Source organism: Rousettus aegyptiacus, unplaced genomic scaffold (genome assembly GCF_014176215.1).
Source record: "Rousettus aegyptiacus isolate mRouAeg1 unplaced genomic scaffold, mRouAeg1.p scaffold_m13_p_1, whole genome shotgun sequence".
NCBI lineage: Eukaryota > Metazoa > Chordata > Mammalia > Chiroptera > Pteropodidae > Rousettus > Rousettus aegyptiacus.
Window position 1 is genome coordinate 71,562,792 of NW_023416284.1, and position 18,633 is coordinate 71,581,424.

Genomic DNA, 18,633 nt, shown 5'->3' on the forward strand with positions numbered 1-18,633 from the left:
TAATGTAGGTTGTAAATTATCTTTTTATCTGTCCTTTGGAACTTTAGATAATAAATTCTACAGAGCTGAAACAGTCTGCCTTGACTGTTAGCTCTATGGATGTATTTTTGTGCTGAGTGTGTGCTTTTGGGTTTAAATAAACAATAAAACTAAAACATTTCCTACTGTCACAGAAATCAATGAGGATAAATGCTGTGACTCTGCAAAGCCCAGTCTCTTTCTCTGTTCAATTAATGTGATTGAGGCTACAACCAGATATATTATCCTGAATTAGAATTCTACTCATACAATTCTCACATACTTTCAAGGATTCCTCATCACTTAGAGATAAAATCTAAACTCTTTGGATGTCATTTAAAGTTTTTATTATATAGCCCCAGTCTACCTTCCTTACCTTTTGCTCTATGGCTCCCCACATCCATTCTGTGCCTCTAGTCAGTGTTATTGTATCCTTGTTAAGTATCCTTGAAACCCCTACTGTGTGTGCAGACTAGAAAGCCCTTAAGAAATTAAAAAACTAAGTTGGAAAGCAAAAGAATGCTTAACAAACAACAGTAAACATTTTGAGATAATATTTAGTTAAACTCTAAATTTTACAAATTTTAAGTACTGTGGAAAACCCAAGGGGAAATAAAATCTGGAAAGACTGCAGTTGCCTAAAAAGGCATCATTGAGGAAGTATAACTAAAACTGGACATAGAAGGTTAGCATAGGTTTAGCCAAAGGATAGTGTAGAGGGCATTCGGACAAGAGGAAGCATCATGATATCAAGAAAAGTACATGGGCTCCAAAATCAAACCTGGGTTTAAATCTTAGGACACCTGCTTTGGTTCTCTTAGACAGTTCAACCCCTCTGAGCTACAATTTCTTTTCTGTCAAATGGGTAACAGAAATGGTAGTACCTGTCTCATATGTTGTTACAAGTAGTTAATTTAACATGCTAATTAATGGAAGGTGCCCATAAATGATACTTCATTTGGCTTTTCCATAACTGAAGATGCAGAAGTAGGAGTGAGCATGGTTGTATAGCACTGGTCTGAGCAGAAGGTACATCTTGGGGGAAGCAGTGGGAAACCCAGTTTGTACATGATGAGTAAAGCTGGATAATAGGAAATCATTTAAGCTAGACTAAGAATTCAGACCGATATAGTGAAAAAAAAAAAAAAAGGCCATTGGAGTGATGTGGTTAAAATAATGCTTAACGAAGATTGTTTCTTTTCTACATCCTCCATTAATGTCCATAAAGACCATTCTAGCCTTCTGCAATATATCACTCGTGTCCTTGAATGTAGAACAAACATTTTTTTTACTAAAAATATCTTTAAATACAGATGATAAAATTCAAAGGTGAAACTCAAGATTTCTGTGCCTCTTCATTACAAATAGTATGCTCAGAAATACTTAAAGAGATAAAAATGATATTTAAACATACTGGTAACCTAAAATTTACTAAATTTTAGTTTGCATGGTCACATCAAATACCATGATTCAGTTAGCCCTGAAATAGAATTCTCTTGGCTTATAGAACAATATCTACTTACAAAATTGGGGGAGAAAATTTCTTATTCTTTAGATTTCCCTATTGTACAAATATTGTGACTTACCATGTAGGCAAAAGCTAAAATTCTTGCTTGCTTTTCTCTCAGGTTTGTTTTCATTTATTGTAAATAATCTGACTAGTAAATACTAGTAGATTAGTTGATTGGTAATTTGATTTCCTTCGCTTCATTAAAAAATACCAATTTCTTCTTAATTGTGAATAGAAACATTAAGATAGAAGCATTCATTCTCTGATGGGAAATAGAGGAAATGGAGAAGGGGAAACACATATTTTCTGAAACCAACCTATTTTTCAGGCTGAATGAATAAAGGCATCATTGATACTGAATCAGAGCTCTTAAGGCAGCTCTCAAAATGTAGGGAGACAGAGAGAGGGCAGGAGAGGGAGAGAAAGATAAGTGTGTGCATTGAAAGAGCAAAGAGAAACAAAGACTCTTAAGTTTTATGTGATATATAAAATGTTAAATTCTCACTTATTTTTCTGTTGTGCCACTTTTTAAAAACTATAGCAAGAGCTTCTACTCTCAGGCTTTCTGATTTAGAAATACAGTAAGTAGGTCTATAGTATGTTTAATAGCATTGCAGTTGGTTGGTTGGAGTGGTAGGAAGCTGTGAGCTCTTAAAGTCAGACTGGGTTCAAATCCTGGCTTTGCCGCCTTCTATCTGTGTAAGGTCGGGTGAGTTACTAATTTCACTTTGCTTCTGTTTTTTCATAAGCTAAATAAGGATAATAATTCTGATCTGACACGGTTGATTTGAGGACCAAGTGACCTGTTTATGTGAAGTACTTAAGCCCTTACCTAGCATATAAGAAAAGCTCCCATAATATTTAGCACCTTTATTATTGTCACATTGTAGCAGGAGTAAGGATACTAACATCACTTCTCCAGAAAGAGAATAATACATTGTTACTGGTGTTTAGGAGACTTGGTTTTGCCACAGCTGCTAAATATTGGGAATCTATGTTCCCTCATCTGTGAAAGGAGGAGATATGACCTAGAATGATCTCAGATCTCTTCCAGCTCTCTGATAAAACATGAATCAGACATTTTATACTGGCTACACAGCCATCAAAGTGGACTTTTCAGAGGCGAATCAAAGGCTTGTTTGTTAAGCCATTTGAATTGCATCGAATCATGCTTTGAGACATTTTACATTTTAAATATCTCTTATTGTTATTACCTTTTGCCTAGGTAGTTATAATAATGCTTGATGGCACATAATTCTGAGTGTTTAAAGCCAAACCCTTTGCCAGGGCTAAGAAAAATACAGAAATAACCTGCAGAATTAGGTACCCAAAGCATGACATTTCTACATAAACTTACATCTTTCCCTGCAGGCCCACATATACACATAGACATTGATCCACATTTAGGATTATGAAGTTATCATGTTATAGTGAATACTAATAAACTTGAGAGCGTCATAACAGATAATAGGTCTTTGTAAATGTTCAAATCACTATTGATTTCAATTAAGGATTTCTCAACAATAAAACAACATATTTTTTATCACTGCCTAAAATGTGTCATGTTGGTAAATAACAGTGAATTTCAGTAACCTTGCATTCAATTTTCTTTCTCATAGGGGAATATTTTTCATAAACATTTTCGTACCAAAAAAAAAATTAGTCTCGTGGTAGCATATCTGGGCATCAGTGTGGACATGAGCATTTTTTGGCCTGAGAAATTCTAAACTGTTGACTTAGAAATCATATAACAATTCTTGCCATATGGCATGTTGCTAAAATTTGCTGAAGCCATGTGTTTTAGACATTGTTAATACCCTGCAATTCAGGAGAAAGGTTTTAACTTCTGCAAGCGTTGCTTTATAGTGTGAGGTGACAGCTGAGTGTCTCCAAGCCCTGGGTTCTTCCTCTGAGGAGGGCAGCCATGTTTGATTCTGTTCCATAATGGCAGATTTTATGTGTTCAAAGGTAGAAATGATATCTGTGTCACATTGTTTAGCTGTCCATCAAAATTTATATTCTAAGCTGACAGGAGGCAAAATAGAACCAATTTTTTAAAAATTCCAAAATAGTTGTTTTAGCATATTGTACTGATTACTTTAGTATTCGAGTATATATGAAGCACTAGGCAAGTGTTTTTGCACAGAGTAAATATTCAGTAATTGTTAGCTGTTAGATTTATCAAAACCATAGTTTCACCTATAGTTATGAGAAGCAGTACTGGTTGACTACTTGAAATGTTTGTTACAGATTCATTATAAATGGCGCATCTTATCTTAAAAGACATTTATGTAACAATCTACAGAATCCTTCTAGATTTTTCTTTCATAATCTTTTTTTTACAAGTTGTCTCCCTCATACCAAATTTGACAATTCTTTTAGTGACTCACCCTTATCAAATTATTTCTAAGTATCCAACTTAGCTATCTTAGAATCAGCAATTCTCTTTTTTTGCTTTTGTTAAGTAAATTATGTAATTACAGAGAAGTACAACTGACATAAACCATTTTAGGAGCAAACACACTGACACTTTGTAAGAATATAACTTAGCTGGTGGGAGTCTAGAGAGTAGCCTCCCAACTGGGTGATTTAACATGCAGTGGGCATATATCAGTGTATTTTACGAATGGAAGAGAACATTGGTTAATTCAGAGAACTGGATACATGAAGGTCAGTAAAGAAAAATTTCTCTGAAATAAATGAGCTAAGCTAATGTTGTTAATCTTTTAAGCAGAGCTGATAGTTAAGCCTCTCTTTTTTTCTCATCTCTGTTCCCTGTTTTTAATCCCACCCAACCCTACCTTCTTCCACACTTTCCTTTCTTTGTCCATATCTGTTCCTTAGATATTTATTGGCACCCAGAGACATTTCACTTAATTATATTTGGAGGGGTGGATGATAATAACAATAGACAATATAGTTCTGAGCACTGGGTTCCCAGCACTGCCATTTTATTGTCAATACACCCAATCAGGTAGAAACTTTATTGTCCTCATTTTATAGATGAGGTTCAGAGGCCCTGTTACCTGTGAGAGACCTGAAAGCAGTGGTAAATGTGGATTTTGTTCAATGACAATGATGTGTGAAGATTCTATGCATTCTCCTATACTTCCAGGCTCCCCTTTCTTCTCTCTCATCCCAAGAGAGGCAGTGTTCAGGAAATCAGATTAGAGTGTTCTGGCTTGGAACCTAGCCAGGAATAATACTAATGGCATTCTCCCTCCTGTCAGAAGTTCTCTAGAGTTCTGAATGCTTGTGTTTGGTTTTGGCTTTGTTTTAACCTCCACTCAAGCGCTGTAAATATCATGCACCCCACAGTCCAGAGATGTTGAGTCAAGCCTGCTTCTATATCAGAGACAGTGTAAAAACACTGTTGAGCAGATAGAAATAAAGGATATTTACTTTTTCAGCAGTTATTTTATGTAAAAATACCCTCCTGAATAACTCAAAAATGCTTTATCTATTAGACAATCTTCACAGGTGAGGTGGCTTATTTTCTTCTTTCATCCTGGGCACCCAAGCCTGACCCCCTCCTTGGTGACTCAGCCACTTTAACTAGCAACAAAAAAGGAGCCAAGCTTCACTGTCAGCTCATGACTAGTCCCAGCACTGTCACTGGGGTGGAAACATCCATCTGGATGTGTCACTCATGCTATGCCACAAGTAAGACTCCCAAGTATTGCAATGCTGATCGCCCTTGGATGTCACCATGGAAGCTTTACCCTCATGACCCAGTTTCTTGGGATCCTTTTACCAGGTCTCTTAATGTCAAACTTTTATAGTTGATTTAAATTTAAACCTTGTGTCATCTAGTCAAGCCATAAAGCCTTAGTTCCTTTGTCTGAGTTCTGTAGTTTTTGATCATTTAAACCAGGTTTAAGGTCACTACATGTGACAATTTCTGAAAATGGCACTATTTGAGAGAGGGATTTACTGAAACCTCATCCTGATTAGGCATTCCTCACCCCTTTAGGAATGTGTGAAGAACCTGTCTGCTCTTGCACTGTCCAGGTGCTCTGATTTGGAGCTGGGCCACCTGCCAAGTTCAGACTCATCAAAATCACTATGGCCGTCAGCCCTGTTTAGAAGTGGAAAAACACCCTCATAAATGAGCAGGCCCAAGAATTCCAAATTACAAATACTGAGCTTACCATTTTTTTTTCACTCAAACTCTAATGAGAAAAGAAGGAAAGCAGGAGACTATTTAAACTGATAAAATTATTGATCATGTTAAAATTTTGAATGCTCTTCCATGTAGCTATTTCAGGAAAATGAGAAATATTCTGTCATATCAGTCTTGCATTGCCATGTGCAATGTTTTATTCAGCAGTGGTCTGTATGAGACTGCCTTGTTTAATGCAGATACCAAATAAGACAGGGTTATGTGCTCCCATTTTGTTCTCTCATTTCCTACAACATGGCCCACTGTGATATTTTATCTTGTGCTGCTTCAGTAGTCAGATGCTAGGCATGTGAATGATAGGTGCATTTTTCCTTCTATCCCTAGTTTCTCTTCTGTGCTACACTATTACGGCCCTGCTATAGAGAGAGAATTACCTTGGGTACCCAGCTCCCAGAGCATATGCTTAGTAGTTTTGAATCCATTGCTCCTTTCCCAGTAGGGACAGATTATGCACAAGTGTGAAGACTCAGGGTGTTAGCTTTTCGAAAATCTGTCTCATATGTGACTCAGGGCAGGGTGGATCAGGTATGCAACTTTACTTGCAGAAACTCCATACAGGAGCCCTCTGCACTGTTCTGACATTGTGTTATGGGTTGTTTTGGGCATGCCTGTGTTTTAAGACTTGTCCACACAGTTATAGGAGGTCTAATCATAAACCCCACAGAGGAAATTGGCGTCTTGGTCATGGTTACTCACAAGTAAGGAAAAGTTTGCCCTGTGGATTCCCTGCATCAGTCATGTGGAGCTGACATCTGCAGAATGGCCACCTCCTCTCTGGCATCAGTCCTGCTGAAAAGCCACAAGGCTCCTGGGTTTGACAGTGTTGTGGCTTTGCTCAACTTATTTAGGAGAGGAGCAAATACTCCTAGATCCTCCTCCTTCCCACAGGACTTCAGAGCTTTCCCTAGTGGGTTGGTTCATGATTCCCTAGACAAACAGCTCTTCATTCTGTTTCAGTGAACTGTGTTCAGGAACCATTTAGGGTGGGGAGAGTGCATCTTTTGTGGATTCCCTGATTCCCACCATCCAGCATAAACAGGTCATTTTTTTTTTGTAAACTGAACTTTGAAAAGCAGTTGGCAAGTCATTTTCTCCTGTGCTGAAAAGGGGACTGCTGTATTTAAAAAATAGAAATGAACAAAGCAAAGAAACCCTTCAGTCTTTTGGATAAACCACACTCTTCTTACTAGACCGTATAAGGGTCTTGATACTTAATATTTTCTATCACTGAGTGAAGTGTAGCCACCATTTGTGTTTCATAGAGAGGTGATCATGTTAAGGACAGGAGGCTGTATAAAGAGTCTGCAGTACGTTTCTAGGCTTTGACCATCTGGCCTTTTTTATAGATTTTTTTTATTGTACCAGTAGTGCCCAAACTGAAAACTTAAGTATGACCACAGCCAGGGATTCATACAGCTAAAAAGGCACCAGAATAGAAAATTAGGGGGAGCTCTATAGCATATGTTTCTATTCACAATTTTATTGATACAATTTTTTATGTTATTTTTTTCACCCTTTATCTTCCTGAGATATCTTAGTGTTATAGAGAATGATCAGTATTTTTTCTGCACTGAACAACATGGGTTGGCATATCCTGGACCAAATAGCAATATTTGTCCTTCTTCCTCTCCTCATCATGACCCAAAACACACATACCCTTAACACACACACACACCCCACATATAACACACATGTACCCAATACACCCACGTACTATCATACACACCCCACCACATACACATTTGTTCACACACCACACACCCCTTTCTTTCTCAGTGGAATTTTAAAACTGGGACTTCTAGGGGAGCTAGAGAAATAACACTAAATGATAATAAATGATTCCTTTAAAACTTTTTGCTAATAACAGAGGCCTTTTATATTTGAAATTGGATTGCCTCAGAGAATTGTTGCAAGGATGGAGGACATTTTTTAAGGAGAGTAATTAAACGATCACTGCCTCTGTACCAGAATTAGTTATAGTTGGTTAAAGATTTACAAGATGATATTAACAGTTGATATTAACTAATAAAATATAGTCTAGACTTATCATGGCCAGGCACTACAGTAAGGCCTTTGCATGTATTGCCTTATTAAAACATACAGCAAACTCAGTAGGTAGCAACTGTTATTGCTATTTTACTAATGAAGAAACCAAAAACTTGCCCAAGGTTACACAGCTAATAAGGAATAGAGTCTGAAAGTAAAACTAAAAGAACAAAACAACAAAGCTAGAAGAATATATGAGTGAATATCTATATAATTTAGGTAATAATAATCCAAAAAGATTTTGGAAGCATAACTTATAAGTAAAAATTATAAAGGAAAAGATTAAAATATTGCATATGGAAGATCGGAGCTTTTGTACAACAAAGAACAACATAGACTGAAAGGAAATGACAGACTAGGGAAAAATATTTACAACATAAACCAAAGGTTAATATTCTTAATATATGATGCGCATTTTAAAATTATTAAGTTAAATATCATTGACTAAACCAATTGATTTATAAAAATAAACATAGGACCCAAATATCCAATTTATTAAAAGAATAAATACAAATGGGCAATAAACTACAAAAAAGAAAATTTTAATTTAACAAAACAAGAGGCTTTTTTTTCCTATTGACTTAGTCAAAACACTATTGGAAAATGTAGAAAAATGACTTTTGCATTATAGAGGACTTTGTAATTTGATTTTTTGGAGTTTGCCTAGTAAAGTCAATAGAAAAGTGAAAAGAGGTAAATATGTGAGGGTAAGTATTGCAGAAAAAGAAAAAGGAAATAATCTAAATATACTAATAAGGAACTGATTACATCAGTTCAGCATACCATGAAAAGCTAAGCAGCCATAAAACAATGTTAAGGTTGATGTATTTTTGCAGAGGTAGAAAAGTGTTCGTTATTTCTTGTCTTAAAAGAGAATAATTCCCTTGAGGCATAAAGCCATATAAAATGTATTCTAATCTCTCTGGAATCCAGTCTTGCTTAGATTTGTAAAAATACATGAACTTGACAATAGTTATTTGTATTCTTTTATAAATTGTGCTTCAAGTTACTTAAGGATCGAAAGGAGAAAAATTCTTTCCAGAAACACAAAATAATTATTTTCTACTTTTTCATATTCCATTTCGTGTTTTCTAGAATTTTCCTTTTCTGGTTATAACTGAAATTTTATTAAATGTGTTAAACTTGAATTATCTTCTGTCTGTCAAATGTAACTAAATATTCGACTAAAAGAACTTGACTTTTTGGAAAGCGTATGTATGTGTTGGAAATCAGAAAGGCTCATTTATTTTTTTGGGTCACATATATTTCGTTTCAAGTTTCAGGAGGTTACTGTGGGTGTCAGTAAAAGTGTAATCTCTGATTTTTATCAAAATTATCCAATTAATAGATATATATAATGTCGACATGTCTATTGAAGCCCCAGTGCCTTATTTAACAGAGGCTATAGTAGTCTTTATGGGCTCATTAGAACTTCAGAAACCTCTAATGCAACTAAACGTTTCTTTTTAAGTTCAACAAGCAATATTTTGATGCCTCAGTCATCATAAATGAGAAAAAGGCTCCCCAAGTAAATACATATTAATCTGAAAACAGCAGTGTCAACAGAGGACGAATTCAGTAAGAGTGCCTACTGTGTGCCAGGTACTCTGCTAAGGTGCAACAACTCCTGTTTTCAAAGAAAATCACAATGCAGTGGTAGAAGAAAAATATATTGCAGTGTGATGAATTCTGGGAGATCATAAAAAATACCATGGAGACCAGAGGAGAGAGCAGCTGATACCCAGGGTCGCGCAGCATGAGTCACCTATTATGGATGGGCATCAGCCTTAACGTTCGGGCACCAATACAGGTAGATCCAGGCCCTGCTACTCACTAGTGACGTGATCCTGGGCAAATGCCTTATTCTTTCAGAGTCCCAGTCCCCTTCTTGATCCATTCCTGGATATTGCAGGGATTCAGTGACAAAATATGTAAAATGCATTGCATACAGGGCAGTTAATAAAAATTCTCTTCTTTCTTCTTAGTTGCATAAATAACAAAATTATACAAACTCAATAGGTCAATTCATATCCTATTTAGTATATGCAATAATATATAGGCTAAACTGAAATTTATTCTCATATTTTTTATATCCTGAAGAATCCTTTGATCGTTTGGTTTATTTCTCATGCACTTTTAGTATACACATCCTGTTGTGTTTTTGTTTTTTTTTAATTGACATCACGGACCTATGTCATGTAGTTGTAACATTCTTTTTTTTCTTTTTAAACTATCTTTAGTTTAAAAGGTCAGTCCTACCAAGGAAAAAAGAACATTGTGATTGAAAGAACATTGTGAAAATAATTCCTCATAATTCCTTGTAATTCCAGCCTTCTCAGTATAGGGAGCAGAAATCAGAAGTATTACGTTTCACTCCCTGATACAGGAACAGATATCAACTCTTGATTGGTTAATGACCTCAGGCTCTGCGTAGTCATGGTAAAAGCTTTGACCACAGTGCTTCTCTGCAGTTGAGTCCTTTCATCAATTCAAGTTCTTGCCTTTTTTTCCCCAAGTTACTAAATATAAATTGAAATCATGAATTAAAATCATAATTTTTGACCTAGCCAAGTCTTAAAGTGTCTTGTCCCCACCCTCACCCCACTCCCTTCCTGGGGGTTGGTTAACCAGTGTGGGCAATCAAACATGATTGCTCCATTCATCTGCTTGTGGCAAGAAAGCAGTGATTTTAGAATGCCTTGGAACAGCACTTCGGTCTGGCTGAGAACCATGATCCATCTCACAAATCTGAGCGCAGGCGGTGTTTCATTCCCAGTTTTCTACACTACAGGGCCCAGTTCCAGATTTAAGGCCTGCCTCTTGGCATGGGCCTTGGGATTACATGTGGAATAAGGAAAGTCCTTTGAGAAACCATATGAGTAAAAAAATATTGATGTGTATGAAAGATCAGCAAAAGGATGGGTCAAATATTTTAGCACAAGACTTTATCATACTTAACTGTAACATAAAAGCAATCTTGAAAGTGTGTGTTTAGTGGATAATAATTTTAACAATACTTTATTCTCATAGTGTATGTGTGTGCACACACACATCTTTAGGTAGTCTTCACAACAAACCTGTGTGTTTAGGAAAGCCTCTTACTATTTAAGAAAATCCACAAATTCTGTCAACATGTTTTAAATACCACTTAGATACCAGGCTGTGTGCTGGATGTTAGAAGTCAGAAATAAAGAAATAAGGTTATATAAATTTGGTATATTTTCTTCTCCATTTTTTAACCTTAGTACTCACAGACATTTCTCTCTCATATTCACACACACTCACACACACTTTTTGACAGAAGTTTTACATTACATGTACAGTCCAAACATGACTTTTTTCCCCAATTGAACAGTGTTTTTGAATTCTAGCATTATTTACACACAGATTTTTTTTTTTACTTGTAATATTCTATCATATAAAATAGTCACATTGTACTTATCCACTCCCTCACTAATGGACATTTTAAGTTGATTCAAACTTACAATACTATAAATAATGCTGCCATGAGCATCCCTTTACATGAGCCCCTTGTAGTAGTGTGTCTGTAGGGTAAATGCTTCATTGTGGGTCAGAGTGTGGGCATATTCCCTTTTATAGGTGCTATGAGGTTTTCCTTCAGAATGGCTGCAATCATTTATTCTCCCAACAGTAGCTTATTAAAATACCTGTTTCCTCAATCTAGCTCTATTTCATGTTGGAATTTTATTTTTCACCAATATAATGGTCAAAAATATTCTTGTTTCATGTTTACACATTTTTAAGAGTCCTATTCTGCATCCATGCTATGTCATAGTATAACAAGGGGCTGCTGAACTCAGATCCAACTTTGCAGAAAAGAAAAACTTACACCCAGAAGCTTATTTTATGTTGCATTATTTCCAAATGTGAAAGGAATTGTCATGTAGGATAAAAAGGTTAAACTGACTGATTCGATTCTTTCAACAAATTTTATTAAGCATTTTGTACTAGGCTCCAGGATTACAAAGATAAACAGATTATAGTCTCTGACATCAATCGGAGTTCTCATTACAGTGGAGGAAAGTATTTAAACCAGTAGTTTCTGCAAATGCTATAATAGTGAATATTCTAAGGACTATAAGAGCACAGTGGAAGAAGAATATTGTTTTAATTCTCTGATGCAGAATGAATGTTAAAAAGTCACCAATTTCAAAGGGTAGTAAATGCCACCTCAGTGTTTAAAAAGATTTTCATACTTTTACTGTTCAGCTGGATGCTACAGACACTACCATAGTGTATATAGCGCACGACAAAGCGCTCCCAAGAGCTGCAGTAAGCTGTAGATAGGCTCACGGAGAACTTGTCTCTAACCCTCTCATGGGAACACAGGTGAGAGGTGCTTGTGCTCAACACATTACTTCCACCAGCAATAAACAGTTTCTCAGCACCTGGCAGGTACTTAGCACCATGCTAGGTGCAGGGGTGCATGCACATCCAAGATGTGTTTGACATAGCCTCTGCTCATCGCAAGCTCAGAATCCAGAACGGGAAATCAGAGCATTCATGTTTAGTGACATTTTAATATGAACTCATGAGAAGAAACTAACCAAATTTTATGGCTGTGTCCATATGGAAAGAAAACTTTAATGCCTAGAGAAATGTCTTAGAAGGAAGCAATGGGTAGAATCCTAAATTGATCCAGGTATGGAGTTATAGTTCAGAAGAGTAAATAAAATTGCATTCATTAAGCTTTTAATACTTATACTACATATAGTAGACACGCAATACACTTTTAACATCTTTTTGGATTAAAGAATGCCAGTAACTGGGACTTAGTTATTAATACAAATATGTCAAGAAAAAGTTTTTCTTTTTCTTTTTTTAGGTCAAGAAGTAGTTTTCAAGTGTCTCGGAGAAGGAATTCTTGAAAAAGCCTTTCAGGGGTATAATGCTTGTATTTTTGCATATGGACAGACAGGTAAGTAGCTGCTTTTATTTCCAGCCAGTCATATTAAATGTACATTTCTTAAAAGAGAAATAAAAACACTTAGGGAAACAGCAGAAAAAGGCTTCTGACTTTGTGGGTTTAACTGAATTAGATGATCAGCAGTAACCCTCTAACCCTCTTTTTGACAATTTAACAGTTTTGGTCATTGAGTAACTTTGGTGTTAATGAGCAAAGCTAGTTTCAAACTATTAAATGTCATTTTCCTAAATTATAGTTTAACCTGTATTTGAACTAGAAAAATAATGATCGGTTTCTCAGTATAAATGTCATAGTAAAAAACAAAAAAAAACTTAGTATCATACTATACAGAAGACTCTCACTAAGATACAAAATGATGATAGATGACTAAACCTAGGCTTGTGACACAGTTGGTTGAAACAAGCAAAACAAAAACATACTAGTGTCTCAGCCATTACTCTCTGAGCACCATTATTTCTACTCTAAAGTTGGAATAAATCATAACACTGCCTATTGTCATATCACAGGACAACTAAGAGACTCGAGATGAGAGAATATATATCAAAGCATAAACAAAATATTTGGGGGGTAAATACTGTTAATATTACTTGATAACAAATGGCTCATATATTTACTATACATACTATTTTTAGTGGTTATATTTATATACATCGACCTGTAAATGAGGTGCCCTTTTAATGTTACGATGAGAGTCAAACCGGGAGGCCGTGAGTGTCATAAAAAAAAATAGTAGCCTTGTTGGCCGAAGGCAAAGTTTGAGGGCCACATTTGCCACTTCTGCTGTGTGACCTTAGCTGACATATGTAGAAAAGTTGTATGATCGTATTTTGCTTCCTTTTCTACCCTCCTTTCTTTCCACTTTCAATTCTCTAGGCTCAGGAAAATCCTTCTCCATGATGGGCAATGCTGAGCAGCTGGGCCTTATTCCAAGGCTCTGCTGTGCTTTATTTAAAAGGATCTCTCTGGAGCAAAATGAGTCACAGACCTTTAAAGTTGAAGTATCCTATATGGAAATTTATAATGAGAAAGTTCGGGATCTTTTAGATCCCAAAGGGTAAGTTAGTGGTTGAAACTAAGCTTATACAGAGGGTAATAATGTTAAATGATCCTGAAGTTAAAATTGGAAGTGACTATATTTATTTGAGCGCTGGGTCACTACTGTGGTTTCACTTCACTTGCTGAGAAATCATCAGCTCTCAAAGTCTGTTGGTATACCCAGTATACTTAGTTTATCCTATATTCATGTATAAAGTTGTTTATATATGCCATTTTTAAAAAATCATTTTTACTATCAGTATTATTTTTGCCACCATAGTTTTATTCATTAAAGTTAAGTTTAAAATGACCCAGTAGCCTTTCTATTTATATCAGAAAGCAGCACCTCTAAACTGGAGAGAAACGGTTGAAGAATTGCAAAGACCCAGCTTAGGCAAGTCGTTCTCTTCCTAGGCTGTGCACTGGAATCATGTAGAAGATTTTTTGAGGATACACTGGCCTGAGCTCTACCCACAGAGACTGGGATTTAGTAGACCCTCGAAAAAACCCAGGCATCTATATTTTTAAAAACTAGGTGATAAAAACTAGATGAATTAGTTTATAGATGAAGGAAAAGGCCATTTACTTTTTTAATTAAATTTTCTTACTGATTTAAAAATAACATATACTTATATAAAATTTAGAAAATAGGCAAAATGTAAGAAGAAATTAAAATGACCTTTAATACCACCACTCTTAATATTTGGATGCATTTCGATCCTGTGTTTCAAATTTATGTGTGTGTGTGTGTGTTGAGATCATTCTCTAAATGCAATTCAATATCCTGAATATTTTGTGTAACATAATGAACATTTTCTCATGTCAGTAAAAAATATTTTAAATGCTTTTAGCGGCTGTATAGTCAAAGGTATAAGATTAAAATTATGGGTGCCAAGGAAGTGACCCAACCATAGGAAATGTTTATATTTACTTTAAAGTTATGAACTATTTAATGCATATGAGAGAACATTTATAATATGTGTAAGATATAAATAATAAAATCAGTGACTCCCCTATTCACCATTTGGCTTAGTAAGTGGAATATGACTAATATTTTTGAAGCCCCATATATATTCCTCTTGAATCCCATTCTTCCCCCAAGGTAACTACTATTATGAATTTTATGTTTCTCATTATCTTCTTCTTCTTTAAAGTTTAAACATAATTTTGCATAATTTTCAACTTTGTAAGCGGCGTTATAGTATATGTGTCCTTTGGTGACTTGCTAGTTTTCCCCTTAGTGATTCATTTGTTCTCATGTATGAAGTAAGAATGCGTTAATTTTCACTACTTTTTAGTATTCTATTTTATGATTATAGCATAATTTTTTTATCCCATCTCTTGTCTTTTGTTGTGTTGTTTTTATCATTATGGTGCTCCTCTGAGTATTCTGATACAGTTCTGGTTTTCAAATGTGGGCGTTTCTAGAATTGTGGGTCACAAATACTGAATCTTCAACTTTATTAGGCACTGTCCTACTGTTTTCTAAAGTGGTTGTGGCAGTTTATACTGCCAGCATCAGTGTACAAGGATTCCAGATGTTAGACACCATCACAAGCACTGGGTATTATGCTAGATTTACTCTTTCGTGCTCATGAATACCATTAAAGACTCTCTGGCTGTGCAGGCAGAGTGAGCAGAGTTCTAAATCTGTGTGTATCAAAGTAGCTCTCTTGCAGACATGTATTTGGTCTGCTCTTGTTTAGAGTATAGCAGAACTGCTCATAATCATATTGAATTTTTCATCCTTAAATAGTTACTAAATAAGGTTACTTTGTAGAGTTTTTTCTAAGATTAAGTGGGGTAACTCTAAAGTTCTTAGGAAACAATGCCAAGACTTTGGGAAGCACTCAGTGGTCCTTTGTTCCCTTTTTCCGTACATGAGCGATGCCAAGCATTGACTCTTGTTTAATATTTGATGCCATATACAACATGGTCATAATATGTATAGCTTTTCTTTTAATCTCAATCATCTGTCGATAAACTATTCAGATGGATATCAAACCATGTTTGCTATTTAAAATTCAAAAGAACTCTAAAATCTTCACCAGCAGAGCCAATTCTAAATGTAGGATAAATATCAGTAACTACAAACAACTTCTGTACTATGATATCACTTTCTATATAAAATTATCAGCATAGAAGCAGCATAAGTCAAACAGACTTGAAAAAAATAATTAAAATATTGTTCACTACTTACTCAGAACTTTTAAAATATTATATACTGAGAATGTGCTTATTTATAAAATAGCCTTAAGGTTAAATTCATTTGTGACATGTTTATTGCTTTGTTTTCTTTTCTTTTCCTCTTACTTGAAAACGGAAGTTCATTTGCTAAAGCAACTTGGCCTAACCTAGTATTCTGTGTGCTGGCTATTTAGTTTGGGAGTAGAGATAGAATTTTTTAAATAGTAATTTACTTTAAATATAAATCAGAGTATAAAAGACATTCCTCATGCTGTTTTGCTAATCTAAGTAAAGTAGATTTAGGATTTTTTTTGATCATTAAAAACAGTTCTTTTGAAACTACAGTATTGGTTTATGAGTACTTAAAAAAAAAGAAAAGCCTCCAAGTTTGCTTTGATTCATTCATTCCTTTTTCCTTCCTCCCAAAGGAGTAGACAATCTCTTAAAGTTCGAGAGCATAAAGTTTTGGGACCATATGTAGATGGCTTATCCCAGCTGGCTGTCACTAGTTTTGAGGTAAGTGTTGGGTTTTTTTTTACTGTCATTAAATAACTGGCAGTAAATCGGAGTGTGTAAGTGATACTCAATATATTTTTGTGTGAATGTTTTATAGCATATTAATACCATTCATGGTCTCCAAAACCCAGTATCAGTACACCTCAAACAGAAAAAAAGGGCCTTTAATCACACTCTTCAACCTGCCTTGTTATGAAGGTTTTACGATGTAGCTAAGAAGCCCAACATTTTGAGCTTGCTGAATATTTTCACTAACACCACTCTCTTGAAACTGTTCTTAAGGTTACCAGTGATGTCTTTCTAGATAAATCTGGACAAATGTAAACAATATTTAGTAGCTAATTCCACCTCTCTCTTTGATAGGGTCTCATGCCTTAGTTTCCATTACTTTTCACTCTTCTGTTTCTTCTATTTTTCTGAACTGATTCTCTCTCTTTCGTTTTCCTCCTCCTTGATTTTTATGCCTTCTTACCTCCTGACTTGATGTTTTTGCCCTTGTTTTTATTTTCATTGCTTTGGAAATCTCATAAAACAAACTGCTATCTGTTGCTGAAGAATGGTAACAAATGAATGAGTGAATACACCCTTATAGTTACTTAGTTGTGCTGTGTATGTGTTGGTGGCTGGCCTATCATCACCTCAGACTTGATACAACTAAAATTAATCTGTTAGGTAACTCTAGCCATTGAAATGAAGACATTTTTCAGACTTATCAGGGTGATCACTTTGTAAGTTCTCTAAATGTCTAATCACTTTGTTGTACACCTGAAACTAATATAATATTATATGTCAGCTATAATTTAAAAAAATAGAAAATAAATTTTTAATTAAAAAATAAAGCCATTTTTGGTATTAAAGAAGTCAAAAATAGAGTGTAATCATCACTTTTAAAACACTTAGATTTTGAAATGAATGGAGATTCTCTGACATAAAAGTGCTAAATCAGCCCTGGTTTGTAGCTCAGTGTGATTGGTTCAGTGTCCATCTCCTCCTTTCACTTGTTATTAAGAGCCAGGGAGCTTGTGATTTATATCCCAGCTCTGTCTCTTACTAGATGTGGAAAAAGTTATTTGACTTCCGTGAACTTCAGTGTCCTTGTATGTACAATCAAGAAAATGCTGCTTTTATAAAGTTCACTTATCAAACATTGTATAAGAGCCCATAGGTTCCAGATGTTCTGAGGCAGTAGTACGTAGGTGAATAAGGAGAATTCCCTGTCCTAGAAGAGGCACAGTAGTAGAGGAGAGAGGCACATAAGTGGGCAGTAGATCACTGCACACAGTTAAGCCCAGAGAATTACAATGGATTGAAGAAACTGCTGTCATTATAGAGTATCTGGGGTGCTCAATGAATGTTAGCTCTTTTCTCCTTTAGGAACTTGCAAAGGAGAAAAATAGATGCTTGACAGAAAGAAGGCAATTGCAGATTGGAAAGGATGTGGAAAACATTTCATACATAGAAAGCACTGAGGGAGGTGGGAGCTCAAACCATGGTCGATGGAGGACAGGCAGGGTGGTTTTTATGGGAGGGTGGTGACTAATGCGTCAGAGGGATCATAATTAATACATACACTTGGTGGGCAGGACTGTGTTCATAAGTTTTTGCTTATAATATTTTCCTTATGCTTTGCCTCTAGGATATTGAGTCATTGATGTCTGAGGGAAATAAATCTCGGACGGTAGCTGCAACCAACATGAATGAAGAAAGTAGCCGCTCCCATGCCGTGTTCAACATCATAATCACACAGACACTTTATGACTTACAGTCTGGGGTGAGGGACTGGGAAGGTCCTTTGGTGGCAGTAAGAGCTCAAAATATTTGCAGAGGTGACGTGTATCATGGTTGGGTTCAGCTGCTGAGGATTTTATGCGTGCTCTTTACTTACTAGATGAGCTACTGAGCTTAAACCATTCAATTTCCTAGGTCTTCCTCAATATATAACTTTAAAAAAATATATTGGATTTCTTGTGTGAACTTTCTATAGGGCATGATGACGTCACCATGTGGTTTTTAATATATATCCTTTCATACTAACATTCCCCTAAAAACAACTGAGTCTACCTCATGGTCATTAAGGAATGTTAAAGAAGAAACCACAACATTTAGCCTGATGAATGTTTTCTCAGAAGAGGAGGATTTGACCTGAATGCACAGGAATCCTCATGTCCTAGTATTTCCTCATAGGTACAT

The 18,633-nt window shown here is 35.6% G+C and overlaps 1 protein-coding gene across 1 annotated transcript in view; it reads left to right on the forward strand.

Annotated features, from left to right (window-relative positions):
- KIF13A (kinesin family member 13A) overlaps positions 1 to 18,633 on the forward strand; it is a 173,462-nt gene that overhangs the window by 93,694 nt on the left and 61,135 nt on the right. Inside the window, 4 exon segments of the mRNA XM_016155861.2 lie at positions 12,604 to 12,696; positions 13,579 to 13,759; positions 16,356 to 16,443; positions 18,080 to 18,214. Of these exon segments, the coding sequence (XP_016011347.2) occupies positions 12,604 to 12,696; positions 13,579 to 13,759; positions 16,356 to 16,443; positions 18,080 to 18,214 (497 nt within the window).